The sequence below is a fragment of the Onychostoma macrolepis genome, chromosome 16, assembly GCF_012432095.1.
Source record: "Onychostoma macrolepis isolate SWU-2019 chromosome 16, ASM1243209v1, whole genome shotgun sequence".
Taxonomy (NCBI): Eukaryota; Metazoa; Chordata; class Actinopteri; order Cypriniformes; family Cyprinidae; genus Onychostoma; species Onychostoma macrolepis.
In genome coordinates, this window is record NC_081170.1 from 13,896,839 (window position 1) to 13,923,911 (window position 27,073).

General features: G+C 36.5%; 1 protein-coding gene across 16 annotated transcripts in view; it reads left to right on the top strand.

Moving 5' to 3' along the window:
• Positions 1–27,073, top strand: part of ptk2ab (protein tyrosine kinase 2ab) — a 71,801-nt gene that overhangs the window by 12,048 nt on the left and 32,680 nt on the right. For 4 of the 16 annotated variants that reach the window (XM_058745812.1, XM_058745810.1, XM_058745809.1 and 1 more), the window contains 14 exons: positions 8,994–9,220; positions 12,658–12,824; positions 16,480–16,567; positions 18,998–19,077; positions 19,532–19,594; positions 20,445–20,499; positions 22,017–22,157; positions 22,421–22,498; positions 22,586–22,684; positions 22,791–22,908; positions 23,040–23,079; positions 23,401–23,459; positions 24,139–24,156; positions 26,624–26,680. In XM_058745812.1, coding sequence (XP_058601795.1) covers positions 9,026–9,220; positions 12,658–12,824; positions 16,480–16,567; positions 18,998–19,077; positions 19,532–19,594; positions 20,445–20,499; positions 22,017–22,157; positions 22,421–22,498; positions 22,586–22,684; positions 22,791–22,908; positions 23,040–23,079; positions 23,401–23,459; positions 24,139–24,156; positions 26,624–26,680 — 1,258 coding nt within the window. In that variant the 5' untranslated portion in view covers positions 8,994–9,025. Of the gene's footprint in view, positions 1–1,163; positions 1,795–6,346; positions 6,933–8,993; positions 9,221–12,657; positions 12,825–16,479; positions 16,568–18,997; positions 19,078–19,531; positions 19,595–20,444; positions 20,500–22,016; positions 22,158–22,420; positions 22,499–22,585; positions 22,685–22,790; positions 22,909–23,039; positions 23,080–23,400; positions 23,460–24,138; positions 24,157–26,623; positions 26,681–27,073 lie in introns of those variants that run through there. The other 12 variants (XM_058745820.1, XM_058745819.1, XM_058745804.1 and 9 more) reach the window with 10 other exon arrangements.

The following is a 27,073-nucleotide window of genomic DNA, read 5'->3' on the forward strand; positions in this document are numbered from 1 at the left end:
GTCTGTGTGTAATGAATGAATATAATATACAAGTTTCACTTTTTGAATGGAATTAGTGAAATAAATCAACTTTTTGATGATATTCTAATTATATGACCAGCACCTGTATATAATTAAAAGGTGTAAACCAATTAGGTAATGGAAATGAAACAAAACTGAAGAAAAAGAGAACTGTCTCTTTTAAAGTTGTATTTTAATGCAAAATTTACTGATAATTTTTTTTTGTAAATTTTAAATAAATATTATGTAAACCATTTTTTTTAAACCAGTTATAATATAAGCTACATTTTTATTTAGGTACATTTCTTTCTTCGAATTCTAATTGACACTAATTGATGCTCTTTGTTGGACTCTATTTCTGCTTTATATTTCAACCTATTTTATCAAAACTTAAAAAATTGCAATGTCATTACAGACAGAATTATAGTAAATATCTACTGTAATTTCCCATAGATGTAGTAAGCCAGACAGAACAAGGATTTAACTGTAGTTACTGAGCTGAAATGGCATGTTTGAGATTACACAAAAATGCTGAAATATTTCTTCAGTACATTGCAAAGTACCTTATAGATTCATGGATTTCTTCATATTCGTCAGCATAAAGAATGATGCAAGTTATGCAAATTGAAAAGGCTGCACTCGTTTGCTAAATAAACTGTAGCTTCATTTGCAGCAATGTTTCATCGTTTATTTATGTGCATCTCTGCAAGTATGGGCTGTTGTCAAAAACAGGAAACCGACTTCCTTCCTTGAGCCTTTGTCAGGTAACTGACGGACATTCCTTCAGTCCCTCTCCACATGAATCTCCACGAGCAGCCCACAGCTGTTCACAGATATCCTCTTTCTACCATCATTCATAAGGTGATTAGGGGTTTTTAGAAATGATAATGCTTTGTATTTAAATATGAAACACAATGCCAAGAATGTAAACAGAAACCGGACCGCCCAGCTGAATAATCCTGGTCAAACACACACCCAGAAAAACCTGATCAGTCGCTTCTTTTGCCTCGGTGGTCTGTGTTTTGTAAACACGAACTGGTCAGCCAATAGCAGTTGGATTCACAGAATTTATTAGCATATTTAAAGAGGCCCCTCCTCTTATTTCAGTTGGCCTGATTCTTTCTCTCTCTCTCATCCCTCCTTCGTATGCACACTTTCTCTCCTGACACACTCACGCCGGATTGTGAAAATTACACACGGCGTCACCGCAGCGTCTCTCTTAATCTGGATGAACTTCAGAAAGGCAGCTAAAAGGAAGCGTTTTAGCATGTGAGGATTATTCTTGTCGACATTTCTGCTTTTGTTCCAGCCTCGCCTGCTGCATCCATTCTTTGGATTACTCCGGACAGCTGTGGGATTTCCCTGTCACTTCTGGATCTTTTTCCACTGCTCTTGCTGGTGGTTTTCAGAAGGCGCTTCTGCGGGAAAGAGACCGGCACGCCTCGCGTTTTCGCATATCTATCTGCCATCCTCATTCCCGTAAGCACACGTCCTTCATGTTTTCGCACTCCTGGATTACAGCTTCGGTCAGCTGACCAGTCACCTTCCTGCAACCTCACACCACGCCTCGTCCCAGGCCTCTGAGGGCCATCCCAGGTGGCCTGGTCACAGTGCGTTGCGGTGGGCCGGGGTCACCCCCTGCTCCCTATGACTGTGCCAGGGAGGCGGAGAGCCGCTGGGCCTGGGAGAGAGACGAGAGCGGAGGCCAGCGGATGGAGAGCAGCGGCTGCAGTCCCTTCCCTCTGTGCTGGGCACGAGGAGCCTGCGTCTACTCCTACCCTCCCCCTCTTCCAAGTATGTCACCCAGATACAGCACTGAAGCTTCACAACCCACTTCCAGAAAACCTCCACGATACTGTTTCACACTCGATCTGTCTTACAGGATGTGGTGTATTGATTTAAAGGCGGTTTAGGAGAAATGTAAGGTGCTGTGACATGACTTCTCAGTGGTTTTCGTCTCTAGTTTTCTTATAGTGGTTTTGAATTGGGGGTTAGTTTAATATCTCGGAAGATGACTGCTAGCACATCATCTTTATTACTGGGGCTGTGGCGTTACAATGCTACATTCTTCACAATATTGCATCAGTACCTCAGGTCTTTGTATCAGAAGTTTTTTCAGAAGTCAGTCTCTTTTATAAACATTGTAATGGTCAAGTCAAGTGACCTGATTATTAATTTATATTTTAAATCACTGTGCTGTATCATACCACCATATAGAAAATATTATTATACCATACGGTTTATACTACCATTTAAAATTTTTGGGGTCAGTAAGATTTTTTTTAAAATATTTGTTTATTTATAATTATAAAATATATATTTCTTCTTATATGCTCACAAGGGCTGCATTTAGATTATCAAAAATGCAGTAAAAAGAGTAGTATTGTGAAATATTATTACCATTTTAAACTTTTTCTATATTAATATATTTTAAAAAGTAATTTATTCCTTTGATGGCAAAACTGAATTGTCAGCAGACATTACGCCAGTCCTTCAGAAATCATTCTAATAGGCTGATTTGGTGCATCAGAAACATATTTTATTATTATTATTATTATTATTATTATTATTTTTAAAGTTGTAAACAGTTGTGCTGCGTCATATTTTTGTGGAAACCATGGTACATTCTTTGATGAATAGAAAGTTCAAAAGAACATCATTTATTTTAAATAAAATCTTTTCTTTCAGTTTTGATCAATTTAATTCATCCTTGCTGAATATATTAATTTAAATTTAAAAAAAACTATTTGACTTACCCTAAACTTTTGAATGGGAGTGTACAGTACCAATCCCTTACGCTGCATGTCTACATTATGATTTTATTCCTGATTTTATATGTTGCCTATATATAGCATGCATTGAGTTCTGGACAAAAAAAATAAAAATTCGAGCTGAGCAGATTTTTTCTTTAATAGTCTTAGATTCTAGTCAATCTGATTTGAGTCGTGTTTTATTCACTCACCAAAGACTGTTTTTACTTGCATTTGCCTGTGGATGAGTGATTTGTGTACTTATGTTTATCCTTCTTCATTCCAAAAGTTGCAGATTTATACTGTTATCCTGTGTGCAGTTATTCAAATTGGCTTGTTTCATTCAATTATTGATTATTTTTAATATGGATGGTTTCAATGAAAACCATCCCCACCGAAGGATCTCTTCTGTAATATAGGGCTGAGAGTTCAACTCTCTGTCTAAAAGAGCTTCAGCTCATTAGGCTGAGTTTAATGAACAATCAGAGAGCGGCTGTCAGCCTGATTATCTGTCCGCTGACATCAGTGCAAGAGCAGTCATGTAGGTGGAGTGTAGCTTCATTACTGAGGGGTGAATTCCCATCGGTGCTCAGCTGAGTGTGTGTGTGTGTGTGTGTGGGAAGCTTGGCACATACTGAATACAAAATATACTGATAATTATTGTCAGTAAGACATATCTGTGAATTTCATTGAGGGGATGATGAATGGTACTGATACAGTATCTTATTTTATTTTATCAGGTAAATGTTGCTAATTTAAAAATGCTATTAGGGATTCTGATATTAGCTTTGCTGTATCATCTGAGATTGCTGGACTAGCTACTTTCGATGCTTTTCTCACATTTTTGCCTTGGCAGTTTCACCCTTTTTCACACAGTGATTGCAATTTACAGTGCTTTTTTAGAATAAAAATTGTAATTTTACTGTGTTATCATAAACACAGTGTGTGTGTTAAACTCATTCCTACCCCATGTGAGCATCTTTTTATTTCTTCTCTAACCATCCATGTCTCCACCATAATCAGACTGCTTCGTTTCCATGAACCTTTTAATGGTTTTATAGCCATTAAAAGATGAGAATTAACAGTGTGTCTGGAGGAAGAATGACAGATAAAGTGAAAGTGACGTGACATGTGGCCCATACTCGGAATTTGTGCTCTGCATTTAACCCGTCCCGTCCTGCATTTAACACACAGCAGTGAACACACACACACACACACACACACACCGTGAACACATACCCGTAGCAGTGGGCAGCCATTTATGCTGTGGCGCCCGGGGAGCAGTTAGGGGTTCGGTGCCTTGCTCAAGGGCACCTCAGTCGTGGTATTGAAGGTGGAAGGGAGCGCTGTACATTCACTCCCCCCACCTACAATTCCTGCCAGACCTGAGACTCGAACTCGCAACCTTTTGGATTACGAGTCCGACTCTCTAACCATAAAGTCACGACTTCCCAGATACGGTAGCCGTACGGTGTATTATGCATAAAAAGATTGGAAAACTGACATTCTCTATAAGCCAAGAACAAAGAAATGAGGACACGGAGAGCAATGACAAGGCTAAAGTCTTGTCCAAGGTTTTAGATCTAATAGGCCAAAGAAATGTCAGACTCGCTTTTTCTTTTTTTAATTTTTTTCAGTTCCTGTCTGTAGAGAAATTGAGTGTGGAATCAGAATACACCATTCCAGAGGCACAGAACCATCCAATGTTTAGTCTCTCTGAGCCTATACATTTGCTGCAAAGACTCTGAATGCCTGCTTGGGGCTGTTGGTGTCTTCTGACTGAATGTGTCTGTGCAGAATTACCCCGTGAAAAGAGCCCCTCCGCTCATCTTCTCCGTTTAACCTATACTGTGGAGGAGGCAAAGAAAGAGACGTTAAGTGAGAAAGAGACATTGAGAGAGACCACTCTCACTATCAGATGTCTCCGCTTACGTTTCTTGAGCTCAGATACAGGAGCTTTTTGTGTGGTGTCCAGTCTCCCTGGTGGAGCGTGAGCTCTTTGAAAAGAGCATTGACTGCTGGGCGAAAGATAAGGTGAAGGCAGCACATGTGTACTGCCAGATAAAATGAGTACGACACTGATATGTCTAAGCATTTCATCTGAAAGATGGTTTTTAACAATAGTTTTTAGAACGTTTGTGTTCTTGTTTTGTGTGTGTTTTGCTTTGCTTTGATTTGTCTTTTTTGTCTCGTTTTGTTTTATTTTGTTTTTGGTTATGCTTTGGCAAGAATGTTTGATTTTGTTTGGTTTTTTTTTTTTTTTTTGCTTTTATTTTGTTTCAGTTTTTGTTTTGCTTTTCTTTGCTTTTTTCCTTCTTTTTTCCTTGTTTTATGTTGTTTTTTTGCTTTGCTTTGGCTTCAGCTTATAACATTGTTTATGTTGTGATCAGAGTACCTGTGTTCCGTCTCATATGTAATATTTTTTTGAGCCACTATACATCAGTTCAATAAAAGGAAACAGTATTTGGGGGGTCCAAATTATAACCATTCAGACTACTGGATGACTGAGATTTTGGAAAATCCTACTAAATCCAATGAGTACAGAAACAAAGCTTCTCTCTCTTGCCTCTGGTTCAGTCAAGGACATTCATGTGAACAATTTTATGCATAGTGAATAAAAGATCATTCAGACATTTTTTTTTATTTTTTTTTATTTCATTCATTGTAATGCCACCGGACCTATTTCCTCTATGGAAATAGCACAGCTAAATATAATACTCTCAGGTGTTACTGTGCAAGCCATTTTTAGTGTCAGGATTCATGATCAAGCAAAAGAGCTGAGTTGAGTGTGCAGCTGGCTTATGAAGCAACCCCCCCCCCCATTGTCCAAGACAATATTAAAAGCCCCATGTAGACTAAGATATTTCCTCTTGTATATCTTTTCAAACAGAATTTACAAAAACTAGGATTGTCAATATAGTAAAATAATTAAAGTCGGCATGAAACGGAAGTTGCAATGGTCTGGTCCTCACTATTGTGACATACAAGTGAAATGGCTTCTTAAATGAGAAAAACTGTAGGATGGGATGCAGTTGGGTCTATCAGGAATTGATTGGATCATTGGATCATTGTCGCACAATCTCATGTGAGTGACAAGTTTTCCTCCCCTTGCGCATGTCATCGGAGAAGAGAAGATATGTCATTGTACCAGGGCACATGAATTTTAAAAAATGAATGGTGTGCAATGTGCACAGATAAATCATTTACAGTATATTAAACACTGCAATATTAAAATGTGATTCAAGAGCTGCTTGTTTAATTTTAGTGCACAAAATAAAAAATAAAATGATACTATAGTTTGAATGTCTACATCTTGATTTCAGTAGTTTAGCATTTTAAGCCATATTTTCTCTGCTTAAAATAAAAATGAGCTTAAAGTCATAACCTAGCTATCTTATAATACATATAGACATTGTAAATATTACTCTCTTGCAGTATAATCTGACTGCTGAAATGCCAAACAAGCTGTTGATGTGATGTGTATTTGTTGTGGATAATTTTAGTATTTAGAATTTTTAGGTTTTTTATTTATATCAGAATATAGTAGAGATCCATCATTCAGTTGCTATACGCTAGAATTTGATTGTATTGTAAATGCTAAGCTCCAGTGTTTTCAGTCAGATATGTGTGTGAACTCCTCCTCCTGGCCAAGGTCCCATTTAACCACGTGTGTTTACTTGTGGGCGAGTTCAGTCGTGTGTGTGTGTATGTAGTCCGGTGCGAGTGCTTGTGGTCTATCAGCTGGTTTAATCCAAGTGTTATGATTTTAGGGCCGTTGAATCCAGGTCTTTGACTCATGACCGTCTTGTGAGGACGCATTGTGTATTCTCCTGGTCTCCTGAGGACAAGCGGACAGGAACTGGATCTCTGGTTACATGAAGCATGGGCCAGTCTGGACACATTATGATAAGCAGGATATGATGTCACACAGAGGAAGCTACTAAAATGTATTGTCTGTTTGAATATGTGTGAGAGGGCATTTATATCTGAAATGTGAACCAAAAGACTGTGACAACATGGAGTTTATGTTTTGTTGACGTCCTTCGGACCTGCCAGAGTGCATGTGTGCTTTGGAGTTAAGCAGCTTCGCAGGCTCATTGTTTGTGTTTTTAGAGGGCCGTTTAAGCCCTGAACTATTGAGATCCACGCTGGCGTGTACCTGCTGGCCCTTCTTCAGAAAAGGTAGGAGAGGGGCTCAAAATGAACTGAAACTAACTAAAAACTACCATAAAATGTGTCGTATATGCTTACCGGTTGTTTCACGCTGATTTCATTTCCTGTTTTCTGAGTTTATTGTGTGTGTGAACCTAATTTTGTTGTCATTGTACTTTTTGGTATCATTTATAGATGTAAATTTGTTTGAGGGATTGTAACGGGAAATATTTATTACATTACTGTTTATTCCAATTTTCTCTGTTGAGTACTTGATTCTCATTGGTCAATAATGATCAACGTCCAGTGCTATCCGACCACTCATCTGCTTCGTTCTTGGTTCATTTTATTATAATGACCATGTAGGCTTATCGTCACCTTTACGCTTAGCTGTTCATCATCTAACCAGAGCTGTAGACACATCGTGGGAATGTTTTGGGCTGATTTAGCTGACATTAAACAGTCAGCCATTGTTGTGTTGACCTTGCAGCTCTGGAATGCTATAGTCTGCCATCATGGATTGTTGTACTTGAAGCTCTTCTGCCAGAATATCTGACACTATCATAGTCCCCAAGGCCACTCGTCTGGCATGCTTGTAGGAGACATCTGTCTGTCTGAAGTGTTGGTGTCTGGACCTTTTCCTTTATTTCCTCCCAGGAGTCCAACCTCCTGTTAGCATCTGCAGCATCCTGCTGTAAATTTTGCTCTGACTGATCGGACAGTCTTCTTTATCATTGCTTTGCTGCCATTCATTGTGTTCTGGTGACACCTCTAAACTGACTTGACTGAGAGCTTTCATTGTCTTGTCAGTGTGTTTTGATTTATCTGTGCACTCTGCAGTGGAAATGAATGTTTGTGCTCTGATTAATGGGGTTTTTCTTCTTATTCTGAACAAGAATATTCCATTATGCAGTAATCTGATTAGTATTATTATTAGGGGTGTCCCCGACTAAGGATTTTCATTTTCGAATCTTGCCTATAGTCGACTGATAGTCGAATCATATGTTTGGGGGCGGGGCAAAATACATTACGAAGAGTCAAGTCAGACATTCAACAGTCATAAATACTGACGTTAACACACACGGACAATACAAACGGGGTAAATAATATGTTTTGATATTTTGATATATTGATGTTTAAAAGATAGTTAAAATTAAACGTCAGCGAAACCCTAAGAATTCACAACATTTTTTACAATAGTGCTCTCATTATAACATTATGTATATGGCATTAGTTATTAATGTTCTGCATGACCCGTAGATTGAAGCATATGATAGCAGGTTTTTAATCAATGGGATTTAACTCGTTTATCTCATATAGAATATGCTTTATTTATACAACATAACGCGCTGAAGAGATAATCACCGTAGTAGCCTACTACAATGAAGCGCTTTGCTGCAGCGTAGCTCAACCAAATGCATCTTATACGAGATAAATAATATATACACGATATATATAAACTGGCTGAAATGTTTTGAAATCAATTGTACCCTACCTGATCGAAAAAATCCAGTCTTTCACTCTCTGCCTGTGTCAGTTTGAGTCTTGCTAAAGATTTAAATCCATGCCGCCAAGATGCTTCTCTCGGTCACGGATGGAAAGTAAGACTTAAATCTGTAGAGGTGGTTGGATTTATTCACGCACATTAAAATATTTATTTAAAGCTTCTTTCTTTTCAGGTTCTTATTTACAGTATTATCTTAATAGGCTGTTAAAAACCAGTAGTTCTATGACATTTGAGCACCCCCATATAGCCAAAATGGCATGATCATAAGTTAACACCCCGCGGATATTCGACTGTGAGATTGGGAGTCAAATCAGGCTCCTCATATCGAAGTATCGAATCGTCGACTATTCGGGGTCACCCCTAATTATTATAAGACCAAAAATATTGAAGGCATTGCAAAGCTGATAGTTCATCCTTTTTTACAATAGCTTTCTCATAATCCTTCAGATTGTATGCACAAACAATATATATATATATATATATATATATATATATATATTTTTTTTTTTTTTTTTTACAGACTTAGTAATTGTTGATTGTATTTCTTTAAGGCTTCCGCAGTGACAATTTTATGTTCTCCTCAGAATATGACAGACAGTTAGCACCCACCAAAGCCATGGCGGCGGCTTACCTGGACCCCAACCTGACCCATGCCCTGAACCAGGGGGTCAAGCCTCGCTTCAGTGCAGGGATGGAGCGGACGGCAGGGGCTCTGGAGCGCGTACTCAGAGTCTTCCACTACTTCGAGAGCAGTAGTGAACCCTGCACCTGGGCCAGCAACATCCGACACGGGGACTCAACCGATGTCAGGGTGAGTCTGCATATCAGCTGTGTCACCCTCTTAATGTTCTCCAGGATATAGAATACCATATTGGATCATATTGATTGCAGAGAAGAGAAGATAAATGCATTGTCATTGTTTTTATGTATTTTTGGCAAATACCAAGGCTGATATCAGATTTATTTTTTTATTTTTTACTTGCTGTGTTTGTATGGCAGGTATCAATATTTTATATTATAATGTTTTAATGTGCATCCAGAATTCTATTTGAAAGCGTTTTTATTATTATTATATTTCAAAAACCTTAATAACAAACTAACAATAGACTTTATTACACAATCATATTGCTAAATAGATTTTTTTTCATTCATCATTATTAAAAGCAAACAGACAACATCATCATATGAGCATTCATTTTTTGTAAAACATAATTATTGGCTAATATCTGGAGTTTTATAAATTGCTTCATTGTTGTTAATAGGACTATTTTAAGTGACTTTAGTTCTAAATTGTGTATCTGTGTAGGGCCCTATGAAATCAATTTATTTTTCCCAAATTCCGTTTTATTTTTTTCCAAATTCCGATTTTTTCGTTTACCTTTTTTTGGATTCCATTTGTTTTCAGTTAAATTTTTCTAAACTCTCTTTTAATGGTTAAATTAAATTGTATTAATCAAAAAGCATGTCTAATTCATTGAAATCGTGAAACTTATACAATTTAACAGCAATTTATTAAAAGTTTAACAAAAACTAAACTAAGGCCCTGTGAAATATGTTTTATTTCTCTTTCAAATTCAGTTCTATTTTCACCAAAATTTGTTTTCCATTAATTTTCTGGATTCAATTTCAATCGTTTCATTAAACTATAACAATCAAAAGCTTCTCTAATTAATTGATTTAAAAAAATAAATAAAATGGGGGAAATATCATTATGAAATAAATGTTTTTCTCAAATACACGTTGGACACAATTATTGGCACCCCTAGAAATTCTTATGAGTAAAATATCTCTTAAGTATGTTCCCATTCATATTCACAATTTTGAGCACTCCAGCGTGATTATGAACATGAAATCATCCAGCCATGGCTTCCTGTTTCACAGAAATATAAATAGGAGGGAAAACAATGAGAAAAACCAAAGAATATATTTCTGATGTGCAGCAAAAGATAATTGAGCTTCACAAATTAGTGAAGTGGCTTTAAGAAAAGAGCTAGAGCAGTGAAAATTCCCATTTCCACCATCAGGGCAATAACTAAGAATTTCCAATCAACATAAAATGTTACGAAACTGCCTGGAAGAGGACGTGTGTCTATATCGTCCTAATGCACGGTGAGAAGGAGAGTTTGAGTGGCTAAAGACTCTCCAAGGACCACAGCTGGAGAATTGCAGAAAATAGTCGAGTCTCGGTGTCAAAAAACCTTTTAAAAAAAATTGTCAAACAGCCCCTACATCACCACATGATGTTTGGGAGGGTTTCAAGAAAAATTCTCCTCGCTCATCCAAAAACAAACTCCTGCATATTTAGTTATCAGACACGACTGGAACTTCAAATGGGACTGGCTTCTATGGTCAGATGAAACTATAAAATGAGCATTTTAGCAGCAATCACTCAAGATGCGTTTGGTGAACACGGGGATAAAAAGTACCCCATGTGTACAATGAAATATACTGCTGTATTTTTGATGTTGTGGGCCTATATTTCTGCTGGAGGTCCTGGACATCTTGTTTAGACACATGACATCATGGATTCTATCAAATACCAACAGATAAAAAAATCAATAAGTGACTGACTCTGTTAGAAATCTTATAATGGGCCATGTTTGGATCTTCCAACTGTACAATAATCCAAACACAAACCTCAAAAACCACACAAAAATATCAAAAGGATTAACAATGCAGATTCATTTTCACAGCCGCCTTTGATCATATTTACCAAGGGTGAATTTTTGGCCATGACTGTATTTACATTTTCCCACTAAATAAATTCTGGTAAATAGTTTTTCTGGTAAATATTCCTTAAAAATAATAATTTTATTTAGTAGTAATACTATCATTACATTAAGTAATATATTTCTGTTGCAGTTTCTTCAAGTTAAATCAGACTTTTATTTTGACGGGTTGCTGTGAAGACCTTTAAGTTTCTGTTTGTATATGATATGACAATAGTTTTCTCAAAAGAAACTGTAAAATGCCCATGAAGTGACTCGTTATGTTATGTTATGTTTGTGTTCATGTACTCATATTGGCTGGAAACATCACAAGAGTATGCGCTTCAGTATGTGTGTAGTTAACGAAACCGCCATAATCTGCGCCATTCATACACACACAGAACATGCAGGATTTATATTGAAATAGTATTTAATATTCACAGACACTAGTCCATATCGTGTTTTGATTTAAGTGTACTGACCTACTTTTGATTTATCCATCCAAAATTTGGCAAATTCCGTGACATTTCGTGTGATACTGTAAATTCTGTTTTTATGACTCCACTTTAGTACAACATTAGTCTGACAGTTACACCACAAACATTCCTGCGCAGGACTAAAAAGGATATTTCCTCTGAGCTTCAGGCTTTTCAGCATTATTCAGAATGCAGCTTGCAGTGGCCTAGAACACTCATGGTAAAACCCCTTCAGACAATGGCATGCTATGCTACTCTAAATTATTTAATGAGGTTGGTTTTTGAAGCCAAGTAACTGGACGACTTCAAAGCACATTGTCCCGCTTTCATCGTTCACATGGCTACCATTGTCCCAGTTCTCTGCTGTTTTATGCAGGTTTACATCTGATGCTTATCAGTCTTATCAGGTCTGAACCTCATCCAAACCTGGCCCAAACTAAACAGACCACTGCCACAGAAATGTCACATTAACTCATAGTACTTCAATAAATGAAACAGATTGAATTGACGTCTAAAATGAAATTAATGCAGGTGGTTTTAGTGTGATAAAGCCCTATGGCTATGATTAAGCCAGGTTTTCTCTCTCTCTTTTTTTTTTAGACATGTTATATTAGCAGTCTATGATGTCTGTAAGGCGATAGAAAAGATAACGGCCATGACATGTTATTCATCACACACTAATGTTGGCTTATCAGATTTTGCCTGATGGCTCATGCATTTTGCAGTTTGCATAATAAATTAAATAACAGTTTTTCCATCCTGTTAGACATCATATATTATGCCTCAGCAGACTCTTGAACATCCTGCTCTCTCTTGGCCTCATCCATCTCCTCTCTCACCATTGCTGTCTTACATTGATTTGAACCACAGAACTTACTGACCCATAACATGACACATTAATCAAAGAAAGATTAAACTGAAACTCTTCTGGCTTTGAGCCTATTTTCTTCAGAATGTTCTCTGACATTTACTTGGAGATATGTCCTGCTTTATGTATTTTATGAATTTTATAGAGTACTATGCTGTCACTAAATGCTTGTGTGTGTGTGTGTGTGTGTTTTCAGGGCATTATACAGAAGATCGTGGACATCCATAAGGTGAGGTGTGTGTCCTGCTTTGGTCTGCGCCTGAGCCACCTGAGAACAGGTGAAGTTCATTGGCTGCACCCCGACATGGGCGTGTCTCACGTGAGGGAAAGGTACGAGCACAGCCATCCCCAGGACGACTGGAGGTGAGTCGCTGTTTTAATGCTCATATCATAAGCATAAAACCATTGTTATGGTAAATAGTTAATTTATTTATTAACTGTTTATTTATCAGTTAATAAATAAACAGCACAAGGTTGGTTTCTGTTTTTCAGCCAATAGCAAACAAGGAGATTGTTCAGAAAACCTATACTTTCGTTCAAAACTTTGGGGTTAGTAAGATTTAAAAATTTTTTGAAGGAAATCACTTATGCTCAACAAGGCTGCATTTATTTTATCATTGCAGTAAAAACAGTACTATTGTGAAATATTATAACAATTTCAAATAATATTTTAATATGTTTAAAATCTAATTTATTGCTGTCCAAAGCTGAATTTTCAGCATCCATTACTCCAGTTTTCAGTGTTGCATGATCCTTTAGAAATCAATCTGATATGCTGATTTGGTGATCAAGAAACAATGCTTATTATTATCAATGTTGAAAACAGTTGTGCTGCGTAATATTATTGTGAAAACTGTGATACATTTTTCCTTGATGCATTACTGTGGTACATTCTTTGATGAATAGAAAGTTTAGAAATAGAAATCTTTTGTAACATTCTAAATCTCTTCACTGTCACTTTTGATTAATTTAATTAGGGCTGTGCGAATAATCGAATGCGATTTATCATGCTTATCTCGTCAGTAAAGCCGGTTCTGTGATTAGTAGTAAATCTCCATCACATACTTTCAGACAGCGTATCGTCAATGAATCGCCTGCGATTATGAACACGATATTACATAGCTTGTCATTGAACTACGGCTCTGTGTAGTAAATGCTGCTCCATCTGAAAGCACGTGATGGAGATTTACTACTAATCACAGAACCGGCTTTACTGATGAGATGCGCATGATAATCGCATTCGATTATTTGCACAGCCTTACATTTAATGCATCCTTGCTGAATAAATTTATTCATTTCTTTAAAAAGATCTGACCCCAAACTTTTGCAAGGTAGTGTATTTGAAAATAATTAATTCAATATGATTTCATAAATAGTAATAATAATAGTACAATTTAAAAAATAGTAAAATAGTTGTAAAAGTTGTGTACATTTTTTTTTTAATTTCAGGAGTCTTGGAATTGTAAATTCTGTATATCAACATTATATTGGCCACCTTACATTTTATATATCAGTATCGACAGTGGCCTTTGAAAAATGTGTAGTTTAAATGTCTAGTATACTTTGAATGTGTTCTCATCATATATTTTTATATGCATTTAAAAATAAAAGAAATCAGAACTGTGAGCTTCCTGTAGAGGAAAGCAACTATGCTTTAGATTCTGGCATGTCTGTGTGGCCATACAGGGGCTTAGTAAAGTTTGCCACCACTTATTTCTGTCATCGTTCCCCCTCCTGCAATACAATCAAAACACCTCTCACATCTCTGAAATAGCACATCTTTGACAACTGAGACCACTGTGGTGCTGTGGCACATTATTATCTGTTATATAATTTTCTTTGTCTGGTGGTCCCTATTGTCACTGGTGGTCTATTGAAAGAAATTATGGTGGTTCAAGCCGAAGACCATTCAGAAAAGTGTTAAATTATGCAAACTTTCCTTTGTTTAATTGCATAAAACAGGAGTCCTGTTCCAAAATCTTTACATCCATTACGTGCCATGTTATATCTGGGTCATGCCTGTTTTATGAGGGTGACTCTGCACATCGTTCTGTTGTAAAGCATTATGGAAGTGAATGTGCTGTTTATCCTTAGAGGAAGAAAGGGTGATATAATGGCTTATGTATAATTCATACAGTGGGGGTGAATAATTCTGCATCACGATGAGATTGACCCAGTGGGCGGAGCTTCAATATGAATGTGGCTTGTCGTAGTGAGTTTTATCTTAATGAAGCCAAATAAAGCAGTCTGTGCTTAATTGCTCTATTGTTTATATTCCATTCACGCAGCTAGGGGCTTGTTTCACCCATCTTCTTTCTTCAACTGTTCATTATGAATGAATGGGCTTTTTATGCGTTTACGGGGAAGTCCGCGGTTCAAAGGATGAGCTTGAGTCTGTTTGCCCTCCAGCATGTCTTCATAATGAAAAACAGAACCCTCATAATACATGCAGCATTTGCTTTAAAGTAAGACATTTTACCCTCTGCAAATGCAGATCAGCAGGTTAAATTCCTCCTCTTCAGTTTCTGCAGAAATGGAAAAGAAACACATAGGATTTAACTGCAGGCTACCTCTTGTTTTTTGTTGTCCATGATCATGTTTCCCACATAGAATAATGTCGTTATTCAGCACAGCCTAAAGTACAGTGGGATAAACTGATTTAAACCAGAAATCCGAACTGGTCCTATTTTAATAATTCTATTACGTATTGGTGGGAATTTGTGCTAGTATATATAGAACAATGCTTGTTCATCAGTTTTACTGGTGATATTTTTATGGGCCTGATCATGTATGAATATTGAAGCTGAGGCAAATTGTTGCACTACTCAGATTTTTGTCAAGTCAAATGCTATAGAGTGAACTAAGAACTGAAAGGAATAGTTGACCCACAAATGAAAATTTGATTAACCTCCTCACCCTTAGGTCATCCAAGATGTAGAAGAGTTTGTTACTTCAGAACAGATTTGGAGAAATTTAGCATTACATCACTTGCTCACCAATGGATCCTCTGTAGTGAATGGGTGCCGTCAGAATGAGAGTCCAAAGTGCTGATAAACAACACAATAATGGTCCACAAGACCATTCTAGTCAATCAAACAATATTTTGTGAAGCGAGAAACTACTTTGTTTGTAAGAAACAAGTCCATCATTTATTCGTTTTCATTTTAAATCATCGCTGCTTGGGAAAAAAAAAAAATACCAGTCCATGATCCATAATAACACTTTTTCTAGAGAAAAAGTCCACCCTTTGTTGTCTTCTCACATCAGAATCCACAGAAATTTTGTTTAGAACTGTTTGAACTGTGCATATTTCTCTCCTGATTCAGACAAGACTATCTGTAATATTGCTTTCTCTAGTGGAAAAGTAGAGGACTCCTATTTTAGCCGGAAACAATGGTTTGAAGTTAAAAAATGTTTCCACAATGCATTTTAAAACTATCTGAAACTCAGTTTGCCTTCATGTTTTGTGCATTATGTTTGAGGCAGATGGCAGCAAGTTCCAGGTACATCATCCCTAGCCAATTTAGAGAACATTGTTTTGAATGTGTGAGGCAGGTGCCGCAGCATTCTGGCTTCTGCTCAGGTAGAGGGATGTGTAAAACCAATTTAGCGTAATTGAGAGCAGACAGTGAACCAGCTGTGAGAGAACGGGGTGTGATTTTTACCTCCCAGACAGACAGCTGCTGAGAGCAGCCACTAATACTGCCGTAATTGTGTTGTCTGGCAGACTTTAGAAGATCTTGTCTCACAGGCATCTCTAATCAGTCACGTATGAAAGGGAAGATGAGTAAAAAGTGCCATAATCTGAACCATCATTGTTGTTAAAGATTCAAAACACAGCGTGAAGGTGTGTTTTCTAAAGCATTTGTTGTGATTGGTCAGGCTGTATGACAGCTGCCAATCATTGATGATCACCTGTGATTGATATTCCTGAGTGTTTATTTAGGAGGTAGAGCTGACAGTATGTGGAGTGTGTCTTTTATTAGATCATTTCTTTTCCTCTCTCTTCTCTCTCCAGATATGAGCTACGGATTCGATACTTGCCTAAAGGATTTTTAAACCAGTTTACTGAGGACCAGCCAACTCTCAACTACTTTTATCATCAGGTGATGGATAGTTTAATCTGGCTGCCTTTGTACTGCTGCCAAACCTTTTGCTAATGTCTCCCTGCATAGACACTTCCTCCCTTTGCCTACACTCTGCACGGGTGAGTCGCACGAAACCTGTCAAGAACACGCCTGGGGCATATTTCACCCCAAAATCAAAAGAAGCTATAAATTATACTTAGTTTTACTGTACCTTGTTATTATATTTGGACAATGAAACCTAGTAGCGCCAGTTTTGCAGTTTGATATTATTAGTTCCATGACAATTAAGCACGTTCACTTTATAGTTCTCAGTGCAAATTGTAAAGTCATGGTGCTCTTTGTTGTATTGCTTTAATTTGCAGATCTTAATGGCAATAAGATTTTCAGCAAAAATGAGCATCTTATAATAATGTCACAATGCAAAAAAAAAAAAAAAGAAATAAAATAATAGTTCTACCATAGGTTTCTTTTTTTCATACAATATAAAATTAAAAATATACAAAATATTGCGTTTAATTTATTTTTGTGTTATTATTATTATTATTATTTTGGGGTGAAATATGACCCATTTTTGTGAGATTCACCCACACAGTGCATTAACAAAAGAAACTGAAAGGTGGTTCAGTGTTCAAGGCTCAGGGTCCGTAACTGGTTTGATCCCTGCCAGGTTACAAAGATCAAACCATAAACTCAAAATCATCATTGTAAAACACTTAACCGACAGGTGACTGGCCCTCTAATAAGTTCATGTCTCTGTTCTATGTCGTCTTCACATGAAAGTTAAGGAAACCAATTCCACCCGGTCCTTTTGTGGCGATCCATACAAAAGACAACAGTAATGAATATGAATAACAAGAAAATTTGATTTTAAATGAATTGTGAGGAAAGTACATTGGACTACTTCATTATTTTTTTTTCATCACAAGCAAATTAGATCTGCATTATTGTGTTTGTTGCAAATTGAAACTATCAGGTCATATTATGAATTTTTTTTTTATTTGTTTGACAATACAGTATTGGTCTGTTCCATAAAAATGAAATGACAAATTCTGTAATTATCCACTCTGTATGGTCAGTATTGTTGTGCCTTTCTCCTTGCCTATCTTAATATATATATATATATATATATATATATCAGGGCTCGCAAAATCGCTAGCCCGACGTCCCGGGGCTATTGTGTTTTCCAGTCGGGCTACCAAAATGTATCACCGCCTGCCCGACGGGCTCCTTAAATACAGATCTCCCGCGGGTCCTTAAAAACTCTTAAAGTGAGTTGTATCACACTTAAAGTTTTAAATACGTTAAATGGTATAAGAAATGTCTTAATTATAATTTCAAGAGGTCTTACAGTTGGGGACGGAAAGACAAGAGTCGTGATACGGCAGGATTAAACTTCAAAAGGCAACGATGTCATTGAATAAATATGAGCGCTGCAAGTTTCAAGTCAAAACACGGCACGGATGTCTTTATGTGAATGTATCTGAAGGTAACCGACTGTCCTCAGAAATGTGTCGTTGGCATTTTAATTTTATTTTAAAGCATTCCTGTTAAAGCAGTGTTTATGAGCGCAGAGCTGCTTTGTGTACAGCGTTTCCGGGGAAACCGCAATATTTCCGCGCTCCTAAAGCGCCACCGGCAGAGAATGAATTTGCATTTCCAATAAGCCTTTCTTGCTGTTTATGGTCAGATCAATGCAAATATCAACTCATGTTTTTACGCAGCAAACACAGAGTTGTAAATGAGAAAGTTGATGTGCCTTCTAAAAATCTAAACAATTAAGACAGTAATATTTATACGTTTTAAATTAACAATTTATATGCTTGATTGATCCCTTTTCATAAAAACGGTCTATAGCCTGAAACGCTGTTGTGTAAGATTTTTGTTTTTGTGAAAACCTGTATCTGAACTGTAAATCATGTAATTTTATGGCTCAAAACTGTATGTTACCATAGACATGGTCGAACCCCGCTCATTCTGTGTTCATTTTACTTGTGCAGCTCTTAAAATGGGTCATAAATTGCCTTAAATATATTTTTAAAAATTCTGCAGATACCCTGTAAATAGTGAAATAAAATTCCTTCCTCCATATTTGTTGATATTTGTGTATTGAAAATATTTTTAATTGACATTTAAACTCCTATCTGATTTTCTATATTTAAAAAAAATAAATAAATAAATAAAATAGTAATTTTTTAATTCGGGCTACCAAAATCTGAAGAGTACCTGCCGAAGGGCTACGAGGATTTTGAAATTTTGCGAGCCCTGTGTGTGTGTGTATATATATATATATATATACATAGGAATGAATGAATGAAGCATTTATATAGCGCTTTTATTTTGTATTGCTATACACCCAAAGCGCTTTACAGTCATGTGGGGGGTCTCTCCTCACACACATATATATATATATATATATATATATTTTTTTTTTTTTTTTTTTGTGCCCAGGTGAAAAGCGATTATATGATGGAGATTGCCGATCAAATTGATCAAGACATAGCACTTAAACTAGGCTGCCTTGAAATCAGGTATGTGTGATACACAGTATACATGGTATACTGTTCAAAGGTTTGGGGTCATTAATTCTTCAAAGAATCTTGGAAAAAACATATTGCTGTTTCTTCAAAAATATTAAGTAGCACTGTTTTAAACATTGATAATAAAAATGAAATGTATCTTGAGCATCGAATCAGCATAATAGAATGATTTCTGAAGGATCAAGTGACACTAAAGACTAGACACAGAAAGCTGAAAATTCAGCGAATAAAATAATTTTAAATTATAACAAGTTTTCACAATGTTTCAGCATTTTTGATCAAATAAATAGTGTTGGTGAGAGATTTCTTTCAAAAAGATTAGAAAATCTTACCCACCCCAAACTTTTCAACAGTAGTACAAATGATTAAATGTAAGTGTTTTTCCATGACATTTCACAAATAAAGACTGAATTCAGACAAATCACTTTCCTCTTCTTATTTACAGGCGGTTTTTCAGGGACATGCGTGGAAACGCCCTGGATAAAAAATCTAATTATGAATTATTAGAGTAAGTAATGCTATGTTTGGATCATTGGTGTCCAGTTCTCAAATTGTGTCCCTATTTACATGAAACCTTTTTATTTAACTTAAGGGATTGTAGTGCAATTAGTTTCGGTGTTTTTCACCTTAGAATAAAAAATAGTTGTAAGAAAGTTAAAAAATAAACTTTACATTGTTTTGGTAGAAAGTTGAAATTTGTGAAATGTGAAGTCAAAATTAAGAGCTATCGGGAGATATCGGGAGGTTACAATTGTGAGAAATACAAGAGCAATAGAAATAGTCACAGTTGTGAGAAACAGTTGCAAGTACCAAACATGGACTTCCATTGGGAAACCTGGCTTAACACAACAAAAAATGTGTTCTCTCAATAACTATCATGACAGAAGGATTAACATTTTTGCATTGTGCCTGGACATTAAATTCTAATGGGTCCTTATTCTCTGATTACTGCAGTGTTCACTTGTGATGTAATGCTGTTAGTGTACTTCAAACCAAGCTCATACTAGACTGAAAGAAGTACTGTAGTTCTTTGAACCATTAGAGGATTTCTCTCCGTCTCTTTTTCTTTCAAATTGTGTGTATATGGGTCAGAATAACTAGTCCGTGTTGCATGGCCCTCTGAAACCTGTCTGATCTATTTTTAGTAGAGTATAATTGATCTTTGCGTATCTCCTGCAGTGGTGTAGGGTCTCCATTACTGTAGTGTTGCTTTACACGGGAAGAGACAATAATCTATAATAATGGCTCGGCAACAAACAAGTTGCTGTCTCGTTTCTTGCGCTTTTACCCCCAAATCCTATGTTTTTCTTTCTTTTAGAGACTGAAGTCAGTTTCTTGCTGTTTTTTTCTCCCTGCAGGAAGGACGTTGGTCTGCGGAGATTCTTTCCAAAGAGTTTATTAGACTCCGTGAAGGTAATAAGGCATTTCTGATGCTCCTACAATGACTTCCTCAAAACGGTGGTTGTCTTGATTTATTGGATGTGAGAAAATGCTATTGTTCAGGCAAAATCAATGTTATTACCTGCCTGGCTTCCTCTGTGGTCTCGCACCCCTGAGATGTTTTGGCCCAGTTCTGTTTTCCTTCTCTTTCTGAAGAAGCCACTGAAGGGAACCGTTCTAATGAAATGCAGTTTGCCAGAGAGCCAGTTTCCTTTTCCACCTGACCTACCTAGTCCCTTTCAGTCTTTCAGTATGCTGTGGCATGATGTCTGTTGTTGTTTTAGCTATTTGTAAAGCATTATTCTCCCATGAGTTTTACACTTTTAAAAGAAATGGCTTGAAATGAAATGAAATGGACATTTTTATTTTTCTCTTAATAAAAAATAAATGCATGTCAAAATTAATTTTTATATTAAAAACAAAAAGGGAAAATATTTTAACATCCAAATATTATGCAGTTCACCTTTGCAATTGTGCAGTGATAAACAGCTAATTGTTTTCTGCTCCTTGCATCATTAATTGTTCAAGTAAATTCTAATTCTGTGCGCATTTGGGAATTGAGATTGAGAATGGAAATGGCGTTTGTGTATCTGCGTTCCCGAGGGATTTTCCTGTTCTTTATTAAAGGAGATTTCCTGCATATTTTGTGGCTTTCACTCTCTTCTGCTCTCCCTCTCTATATTTTACATTCTACCCCCAAAGCAGCCCAAAATCACCTCCTTTTCATTGGTTGCCATGGAAACCCAAGCCCATGTCAAGAGGGAAGAGAGAATTACCAACCGGTTTTGGGGTTTTTAATTTGAGAATCTTTAGATTTACAAATATTCTAGATCTCTCAAGGAGAGGAGCCTGATTCTAATTGGCTAATTATCATCTCTGAATAATGAATACTTTTTGATAATGTTTGCATAATTAGACAGGGCTTGTTTACACCGTTAAAGATTGGTTTGAAAGCTATTAGAAACCTGTTTGTCATTTTATATTTAGATTAAGACCCCGTATTGAAAATCACATTATTCTGCAAAGACAGTTTTATTCAAACATTTAGTGATTTTTCTTTGCTACGGTCTTATTCTTGTGCCATTTAGAATGATTCACGGGTCTCAATTCCTTCTCTCTGAAAAATATTGATTTACAGAATTAATTAATAAATGCTTTTTCTTTTTAAAAAGGTTCAAATGTCCCTGTTTGTTGCATTAAGATTCTTGTTGTCTACACCTAAAGGTGAAGTGTGTAATTTTTCACCAGGCAAGACCAAACAGGTAATCCCTCTTCAGATGTGTGCCATTGATTGAGCAGTATTGAGGAAACAAAGCAGCTCTTCACAGTGTTTACAATCTTTCTGAAGTTATCTTATGAATGGCATGTAGTTGAAACTAATCTCAGCTAGAAGAAAGTATTTTATCTCCAAAAATTCACACACTTCACCTTTAAGGGTTTATAACTGATATCATAATTTAATTACAAGTCCTTGTATTTTGTCTTTACAGGCTAAATCCCTGCGGAAACTGATCCAGCAGACTTTTAAACAGTTCGCCAATCTGAACGACGAGCAGTGTATCCTCAAGTTCTTCGAGATCCTTTCACCTATATACAGATTTGATAAAGAGTGCTTCAAATGCGCTCTCGGGGTGAGTTGAGTTTAGATGTTAATTAATTCAATTCATTAAAATAAAGCCACAAGTCATTTACATGTAATAACTCTCCTGATTTATTATTTCTGTCTTTATGATGAAAGACTACTTTAATGGTCTGCAGTGCCCTCTGTTGGCTGAAAGATGATTTTTTATTTTATTTTTTTTCAAATGAGGACATCAGTTTGAATGGTATTTATCAGTTTGTGTGTGTTTCATAAAGTGTTTGAGTTGAATGTGTCTGCTGTTGTGTGTGATAGTCGAGCTGGGTGATATCAGTGGAGTTGGCCATCGGACCCGAGGAGGGCATCAGTTATTTGACGGACAAAGGCTCAAACGTAAGTACTGTGCATTTCGATGGATGAGGGACTGGACTGATAGACAGTTGGACAGTGAGTCTAATGTCTGTATCTGTTTCTTTGTAGCCAACACACCTCGCTAACTTCACACAAGTGCAGAGTATCCAGTTCGAGGAGAGAGATAGGAAGGGAACGCTGCAGTTAGATGTAGCTGGAGCACCTGAGGTAACTTCCACACACTTTTTTCAGTGGATCATTTTGTCTTAAATGTAGTTTTTATATATGACTATGGTGCAGTTTGGGACCTTGTGTGTTCTTGTTCATTTTCCAGCCTCTGACGGTAACGAGTACAACACTGAACACAGCAGAGAACATGGCTGATCTCATCGACGGTTACTGTAGACTTGTTAATAGAACTTCTTCATCGTTTATTGTCCGTGTACAGAAAGGTGAGAACACAGAATCACTCGGATGAATTATATTAAAATTGACAACAGCTTAATCTTTAATAATGTTAATAAAATTTCACAGTTTTACAGTTTTTTTAATCAAATTTTTATTTCTCAATGTTTGTCAACAGAAGGAGAGAGAGCTCTTCCATCTATCCCAAAGGCTCCAAGGTAAGTTGCAAAACTAGTGGTACTATACTTTAAAAAATATATTTTTTTTCCACTAGTTTTTCATTAGATGTTCTTGCTCCTTTGGCCTCTTTGGCTCAGACATGTGGAATCTCTCAGTGTACCTTCAACTAATGTGACCCGCAGCCCAGCTCCCATTAACGTGGCTGTGGTAGTGCCCATCTGTTATGTCACCCCCTGCACACGCTAATGGAACAGACCCGCTCAGTGGCTTCAGCACAGATCAGTGTGGAAAAGGTCATGCTGTGATTAAATTTGATTGAAAATGTACATGATTCATCTTCTTCAACCTCTGTCACACAGATCAGCAAACCATGAGAAACGGTTGCAAGGAGTCCGGGCCAAAGCCATCTCCGTTTCAGGTAAGACTTATCCAAGAGGACTGAGATGTGACCTCACATTTTCATTGGTAATGAACTTAATCCATAACTAATTCCAGCCATGTTGTGTAACCCTCTGATGTTTTCTATTCTTAATTCAGAGCAGTTCTAGTCAAAATGAACGTCTCTTGTCTTGTTTCTAAAATGCTGGTCAACCTTGTAATTCTAAAATACTCTCAAATCCTGCCGCAGTTTAATGGGGCATGTTTTGCTTGCATTATGGGGACTGAATGTCCACACAAGGATGGTTAATTCTGAAGTCACCTGAATTAAAAGGGTCAACAGTCCCCACAAAGAAAATGGCGTAATGAAAGTACTAAAAAAAGTCTTAATTAAAATGCAAAAAGGTTTTTTGAAGTGTAGAGTATAAAAAATAGCATTAGCTCAATATAGTAACAGTGCAAGTCACTGGAAAGTCCCCACCTTGATAGTGCATGTGTTTTTAGTATAACCTACAGAATAAGAATGCAATTTTTTAAAATCTATCTGTTGAAAATAATGGTTTGGGGCTTTGTTTTATTGCTTTGTGTAAGAGCCATGAAATACTCTTTCGTTCTGTTGCCTTTCCTCAGTAATGTCTTTTGATGAAGACATTCATCTAATGCTTTCTCTTTCTTTCTGTCTCTGTCTTAAATCTTTTGCATGCTGATTGGATCCACAGATGATATTGGTGGGGATGGTAAAGTCCAATTTTAATATGTCTTATTGCTGAGTTGAGCGGGGCGAGATATTTAATATTCACTATGTGATATTTTGAATATTGTCAAAATGTTATTTTAATACATTTAAACTTTTTTTATGCGTAGATATTACTACATATGTTATGAAGTACTGTCAATCGATTAAAAAAAATTAACTAATTAATCACACATTCTTCTGAAAAAATCCCACCTAACATTAAAGTTTTTAAATATACTTTTATATTGCAATAATTCTGCATTTAATCTTCAAATTAATGTACAAACAACATAAAGACAATATCTTTTTTCAATATTTGTTTAATGGCATCTTTTTTAATGACTGAAGGCCAGTATCACTGATACCAATACTGATTTCTCTATAAAATGACCCCCCATATTTAACCATTGACTATAGCCATTCAACATTACAGTATAATTGAGAGCTATCAATTTTATCATTTATTAGACTTAAAAAAAAAAATTCTAATTTAAGCGAACTTAAAAAAGTCTTCACATAAACCCATTATAATAAATATCATATTTACCTGTGCCCTTCAGCAGAGATATACAGAAATTGAAATTAAAGTTATCAAACACTAAATTCTAAATTAAATATAGATGAATGCTTAAAGCTATAAAAGTTCTTTTTTCCTCTTTTTTTTTTTTTTTTTCTTTGTCCTTCGATTAATAGACATCACAGCAGCTATTTATTTGGTTATTTTGGCTGTTATTTCTTTAAGAGCTTTCGCTGCTGAACGTGACGCAGATCTGACATGCATCATATTTTCTCTCAACTCTTTTTACCTTTTCTGACCCACTTCAGGTCTTAAAGTCTCAATAATGAGCTGACGAGTTAAATCGGGTGTGTTAGATGAGGGAGACAGTGAAGGGCTGCTCCAGGACAGTTTTGAAAACCATTTCAGAGACATGTTCTTAAATGTGACTCATAAAAAATATTACATGCATGCACAGTTTTAAGGCAGCTTTAATCGCCTTAGTAACTTCATGACTTAACTGACCACGACATTGCATGCACACAGTTTATTTCGCGCTTTGATATGAAATGATACAGGCTACAGTGTGCTGCGAACACAGTACCGTTTCTTGTTTAACTCGCGCCTGGCGCTGAAGTGAAGCTGGAGCGCACGTCTGAAACGTCTCCTGTTTGATGTGTTCGTAAAGGCGTTCTGCAACTGAATAAATGCACTTCTTGTCAAGAGAAAAAGTGACAGAAGCAGCAGATTAAAAAATTAATCCCCTGCATTAACGCGCTAATTTTGACAGCACTAATATTAGTTATATATTATTAATTAATATAATATGTACTTTTTAAACATATTTTTATTGAAAAAAGGACACGGAAGATAACTTGAAAATATCCAGAGAAAATACATTTTATATCTATTTAAACTGTCCTATCCCCGAAGCATCCAAAAATTCAGTTACACAGATAAAGAAGTTGTTATACAAAGGCTAGGACAGACATATCCACATATTAATCCAATATTTGGTTATTTTCCAGAAACTATATAAACAGATTCCACATTTAATGGTAGACCTTTAGTTTGCCCTTTAATAAGATGTATTTTTTGCTTTAAACAAATTCATGCCGTTGAATACTAACTCAACACAAGATTTATTTTTCAGAAATGAGTGCAAAAAGAATATTAAGTATACATCAAAGTGAGCTGCAGTTGCTCCCTCTAGAAGAACTATTTTCTGAAACCTCAGAAGAAAAGTGAACAGTTGCTTGCTTCAGTGTTTTTCTTTTTGATAGCACAGTTTGAGTGCATTCAGTTCCCATGTTTCAGTCCTGTGAACTCAAGAAAAACAAAATACCTAGGTGTGTATCTGTGATCTTTCGCAGCAGTAGCTTACAATGGAATTTTATATTTTGATCTGGTAAAACTAGTCAGCGTTGCCACGTTGGAGACTTTATCTACTGAAAACACACATCCCTTTCTCTCACAGTAAGGGGAAAGTGTTTGCTCACAGCACTCCACTCATGGGACTTCACTGACAGTCAATATGAGCTGTCAGAATCGGTTGACTTTTGCCACATTGCTGCATAGAGAACATTTAACAAAACTTTTTCCTTAAAACCAGACAGGACAGACACAATAGCTGTCAAATTACCCATGACTTCATCTGTTTTTCCCAGTGACACCAATGCTTTGGAAAGACAGTTCCCCCTCTCAGCCAGATGTACTCGCTCTTCAAACACACTCCGATAATCACAGCTGTGAGGATGTGATCGAAGCCAGCTCAAGCTCCTGCAGAATACATAGACACCGAAACACATTTAAACTTAGCACTGCGGCGTTAATGGGGAAGAGACGACATGTGTAATTGCCAAGGAGTGTGTGAGTTGGGCCAGAGATGAGAAGACATGCTTCTGGTTTTGGAAGGGCTGTTTTTAGCTGGTCCTGGTATGTTTGGACTTAAAATACTGTTTTCCCTTTTCAGAAACAGACGACTACGCTGAGATCATTGACGAAGAGGACACATACACCATGCCTTCCAGTGAGTATCACATTTTCATACTGATCTCAGACCTCTGGCTTAAAATCACTGTAAAACTGATTGGGCGAGCAAAAATCTGATCCTTTTGTGTGTGTTTTCCATGAATATTAACTTGTTGAGAAAATCTAAAATTGTATACTGTGAATATTTCAATATTTCAGTACGTCTTAAATGACTTGAAGTCTATAAATCTGGAAAATACACGACACCCTTGTTTTTGTAAATTTGTAGTTGTTTTAAAAGCATCCTCTAAAGCAAATGTATCACTCTACACATTTTCCTAACCTACTTCCTATTATCTACCTGACTTTTGAACACACTGTTTGGCATCACAGGCGCAGATACTCTTGAGACGTTTATAGCTGCTTGAGTCGGTGTCGCTTTCTGCTTAGC